Consider the following 5,421-nt stretch of genomic DNA (forward strand, 5'->3'; position numbering starts at 1 on the left):
ACCTATTAACCGGAGGCCCAGCCCAGAATTGCTGTTTTTTTGCCTATTTTAGTGTTTCGAAGAAACGGAATATCAAACGGAGTCCAAACGGAATAAACCTTTCTCGAACGTGATTTTCTTCCCGAATATGACCCAGGAGACTTGGACCCTAGGCCAAGGAAGCTTCGAGGTGGGCACGAGGTAGGGGGGCGCGCCCCCCACCCTCGTGGGCCCACGGAAGCTCCACCGACGTACTTCTTCCTCCTATATATACCTACGTACCCCCAAACGAACAGATACGGAGCCAAAAACCTAATTCCACCGCCGTAACTTTCTGTATCCACGAGATCCCATCTTGGGGCCTGTTCCGGAGCTCCGCCGGAGAGGGCCGTCATCACGGAGGGCTTCTACATCATTATAGCCTCTCCGATGAAGTGTGAGTAGTTTACCTCAGACCTTCGGGTCCATAGTTATTAGCTAGATGGCTTCTTCTCTCTTTTTGGATCTCAATACAAAGTTCTCCCCCTCTCTCGTGGAGATCTATTCGATGTAATCTTCTTTTTGCGGTGTTTTTGTTGAGACCGATGAATTGTGGGTTTATGATCAAGTCTATCTATGAATAATATTTGAATCTTCTCTGAATTCTTTTATGCATGATTGGTTATCTTTGCAAGTCTCTTCGAATTATCAGTTTGGTTTGACCTACTAGATTGGTTTTTCTTGCCATGAAAGAAGTGCTTAGCTTTGGGTTCGATCTTGCGGTGTCCTTTCCCAGTGACAGAAGGGGCATCAAGGCACGTATTGTATCGTTGCCATCAAGGATAACAAGATGGGGTTTATTTCATATTGCATGAATTTATCTCTCTACATCATGTCATCTTGCTTAAAGCGTTACTCTGTTCTTAACTTAATATTCTAGATGCATGCTGGGTAGCGGTCGATGAGTGGAGTAATAGTAGTAGATGCAGAATCGTTTCGGTCTACTTGTCACGGACGTGATGCCTATATACATGATCATGCCTAGATATTCTCATAACTATGCTCAATTCTGTCAATTGCTCAACAGTAATTTGTTCACCCATCGTAGAATACTTGTGCTCTTGAGAGAAGCCACTAGTGAAACCTATGGCCCCCGGGTCTATTCTCGTCATATCAATCTCCATCAATTTAATTTTGCTTTGCTTTTTTACTTTGCCTTTTACTTTTCACTTTGCATCTCTATACCAAAAATACCAAAAATACTATCTATCAGATCTCACTTTCGTAAGTGACCATGAAGGGATTGACAACCCCTAATCGCGTTGGTTGCGAGTAGCTATCGTTTTGTGCAGGTACGAGGGACTTGAGCGTGGCCTCCTACTGGATTGATACCTTGGTTCTCAAAAACTGAGGGAAATACTTACGCTACTCTGCTGCATCATCCTCTCCTCTTCGGGGAAAACCAACACAAGCTCAAGAGGTAGCACACCCACATATCAAATTATCAAAGTAGCGAACACAAATCAAACCAACATGATGAAAGTGACTAGAAGAAATTCCCGTGTACTCTCAAGAACGCTTTGCCTATTATAAGAAACCGTTTTGTCCTATCATTTGCCACAAAAGGATTGGGCTACCTTGCTGCACTTTATTTACCGTTACTTGCTCGTTGCAAATTATCTTGTTATCAAACTATTTGTTACCGACAATTTCAGTGCTTGCAGAAATTACCTTGCTGAAAACCACTTGTCATTTTCTTCTGCTCCTCGTTGGGTTCGACACTCTTACTTATCGAAAAGACTACGATTGATCCCCTATATTTGTGGGTCATCAATGGGCGACGCCAACACAAAGCTATTCCACTTGCGGGCAAATGGGATGCGTCGTAAAAATCACATTCCGATGCTGTCCAAACCTTGTGGTAAGAAAACTAACGATCACAATGAGAAGGCCGACATCCTACTACAACATTTCAAGGGCTTGATGGGAGCGTCTTACACAGGCAGATGCAAACTTAATTGGGATTTTTTTGGAAAACGCCTACACATGATCGGTGACATCTTGATGACGATTTTTGTATGGAGGAATTAAAGGAGGTCATAGATGTGTTGCATTTTGAGCGAGCTCCTGGACTAGATGGTTTTCTTGGCATTTTCTTCGGGAAGTGCTGGGACATAATTAAGATGGATCTCATGCAGGCTTTGAGTTTGCTCCATTCTCTCCGAGATGACCATTGGGAACTTTTAAACTCTACGAATATTGTGCTCATCCCAAGAAGGATGCTCATAGCTTCCCCCTGGACTACAGACCGATCAGTTTAATGCACAGTATTGCAAAAATCCTCTGTAAGCTGCTTGCCAACAGACTTGCACCTGAGCTCAGCATGTTGGTCTCTCATTGTCAAAGCGCCTTCATCAAGAAGAGATGTATCTAAGATAATTTCATGTATGTCCAAAATGTCATCCGAGTTGCTCACATCAAGAAGAAGGTAACAATTTTCCTGAAGCTTGACATTGCAAAAGCTTTTGACTCAGTTGGGTGGGGATACCTTGGCCGCTTTTGGGTTTGCAAATTGGTGGAGGAACATCATATCAATCATCCTAAGATCCTCCTCCTCCCGGGTCATGCTTAATGGCTCTCCAGGCGGGCCTTTCAAGTACATGTGTGGCCTCAGACAAGGGGATACCCTCTCCCCGATGTTGTTCATTTTGGCTATGGAACCACTACAAAGACTTCTTGATTTCACGGCTGAAAATGGGGTGTTGTCCAAATTGGTTCCGCAGGCTTCTAGGCTCAGGACTAGCTTGTATGCTGATGATGCCGCTCTCTCCCTGAACCCCATCAAAGGTGAGGTCGCGGCTGCTAGGACCATTTTGGACACCTTTGGTGAGGCCTCTAGGCTGAAGATCAGCGTGCAAAAATGAATTGCTTTCCCTATCAGATGTGAGGATCTCGATTTGCAGAACATCACCCGAGACTTGGGTGGAACCACGGGTAACCTCCCCTGCAGATATCTGGGTTTGCCATTAAGTCTTTGGAAGCGTAAACGGGTTGAGTTGTTGCCTCTTATCGATGGCATGGCGGGAATGCTAAAAGGTTGGAAAGGAAAACTTCTGGCAAGACCTGGGTGGCTTGCTCTTGTGAACTCTGTCCTGACTTCTATGGCAACCTTCTTCCTCATCTGCTTTGCCGCCAACAAACGGGTGATCAAGAGAATGGATAAGATCCGAAGGAACTTCCCGTGGAGTGATGAAGAGGAATGCAAAATCATGGTGGTCTCGAGATTAAGGACATTGAGCTTTTTAGTCGAGCTCTACGGCTGTGTTGAGCATGGTTAGCAACAACTTGAGACCTTGGCAAGGTATCCCTATTCCTTGTGATAAAATTGACCGACAACTTTTCTCGGCTTTCATGGAAATCACTCTCGGGGACGGGCAGCGGGCTAGGTTTTTGGAAAGATCGCTAGTTACAGGGCATGGTATGTGCAAATATGGCCCCTGGTCTTTTTGCTCTTGCTCGAAGGAAAAACCTTTGTGTCAAGGATGCCCTTTTACGGGAATCGCTGGATGCAGGGCCTCCAAAGGATGAACAACGAGCTCCTGATCGACCAATTCATCCAGCTCTAGGAATTGATTCAACCTCTGATTCTAAGCAACGAACCTGATGCCATCGCTTGGAGGTTGACGAATGATGGGGTCTACTCTGCAAAATCTGCATATGAGGCCCAGTTCATAGGACACATTTCTGCCCCTTTGCTGCATGCTACGTGGGAGGTAAACCGAAGGTGCGATTCTACTTGTGGCTTCTACAACAGAATTGGAATTGGACTGCGGATCGTTTGGAGGCCAGAGGATGGCCTCACTCGGCTCAATACGTTTTGTGCGATCAAGTTCCTGAGACGGTGGCACATCTCACTCTAATTTGCCCCTTTGCTCGTGAGGTTTGATTCTGCTTTAATCAAACAGATAATACCGTTGCTGCGACTGATGCAACGTCGATGATGATTAGAGGATGAAGCGAAAAAATTTGGGCTCTCCGCAAGCAGCCTCACCTCGCCCCTCAAGTGACGACTGTTGTCTGCGTTGCCTGGAACCTGTGAAAAGAAAGAAACAGACGAACATTTTAGGGCAAGAGATGTTCTCCTGAGACAGTAGCCACTTTGGTTAGAAAGGAGGTCACATTACTCAAAGAGGCCACTAGATAGTGTTATTTTCTTTTCTCTCTTTTGAGTTCTTATAAAAATATCTAAAATAGTTTTTACGGAGAGGTGTATATTAATTTTGTGCGACTACTCCCTTACTTGTGGCAGATTATAAGGGAGATGCTCTTATCCTGTTCGATCGAGGTGAGAAGAATGGAGATTTTCCCGCTCCTTGTCGCGTAGCGCGTGCAGCCCGTCTTTTAGCCCCTGCCAAAAATAAAAGTCAGGATAAACGGATAAGATAGACCCACGGCTACGGGGGCCGCTCGCCGGAGGCTGTTGCTCCTCCACGACGCCAGCGGCTACCTACTTACCTCCATGGCCGCCGGCGCCGCGGCCGCCGTACACCACCACCATCCTTTCGTGGCTTCGCTCCGCCCTGCTCCGAGGCGGCTCAGCAGCAGCAGCGCCAGCAGCTCGCCGCCCCATCCTGCGGCCTTGCTCTGCTGCTCCGGTCCCAAGACGCCGAGCGTCCAGCTCCAGGCTCCCCGCGTTGCGTTCAATCCCTCCGGCAACTTCGACCTCTCCCTCTCCGACCAAGACGGTGAGCTCTACCAACATTAGCATTAGCAGCCACTTCACTGAAACCCAATTAAAATACCACTCCAAACTCTCCCTGGGACGATTAGTTTCACAGTGCAACATCAACAGACGGCATCATCTTCTTCTTTTTGAGCGAAACATATGACGAGATCTCAACATATGACACTATCGGAACCATGATTTTGGTTCCTGTCCTCAATTTATTTGTGCAAGGTCGTTGTGGCAATCGATTTTGGTATTCAGTAGTTCTGGAGAGGTACAGCATAGCATGCACCAATTCTGCATTGGTCAAGGCCTACAATTTTGCCACCCACACACAACTGGTTCTATTTTCCAACCAACATGATGATGTTAACTGACAGGGAATGTGCCCTGGAAATGCTCAAGTACCTACAAACTGCTTCTCATGTATGGCACCCTGTTATACCCTGTTCAGCTGCTCTGATAGCTTCTTCAAGGGTGATGGATTCGATTGTTGTATGTCAGTCAGATTATAAAGTCCTCACATGATAGTGTGTGCGTGGCGTGGAATTCATATCGTTGTTTTCCCTGAGTGAGCTCATATTTTGCTTGCAATTAATATCCTTTCATTGCTTTCTTAGATGCACCACAAGTTGAGCCTCCTCCACCACCTACGGAAGGGCGCATCGAGATTGTTATCAACAAGGATATCATCCGAACACTTGACCTATCGCCCGTCCAAGAAGCACTCGGCAACC

General features: G+C 46.3%; 1 protein-coding gene across 1 annotated transcript; it reads left to right on the forward strand.

Moving 5' to 3' along the window:
- Window positions 1-4,356: 4,356 nt before the first annotated feature.
- On the forward strand, window positions 4,357-5,421 carry LOC125513675 (protein CHLORORESPIRATORY REDUCTION 6, chloroplastic; the record flags this gene model as incomplete). Its single annotated transcript, XM_048678842.1, is given in 2 exon segments — window positions 4,357-4,703; window positions 5,305-5,421. Coding segments are annotated over 2 exon segments (343 nt in total), but the record flags the coding sequence as incomplete, so codon positions are not given.

This window comes from Triticum urartu, chromosome 6 (assembly GCF_003073215.2).
Source record: "Triticum urartu cultivar G1812 chromosome 6, Tu2.1, whole genome shotgun sequence".
Taxonomy (NCBI): Eukaryota; Viridiplantae; Streptophyta; class Magnoliopsida; order Poales; family Poaceae; genus Triticum; species Triticum urartu.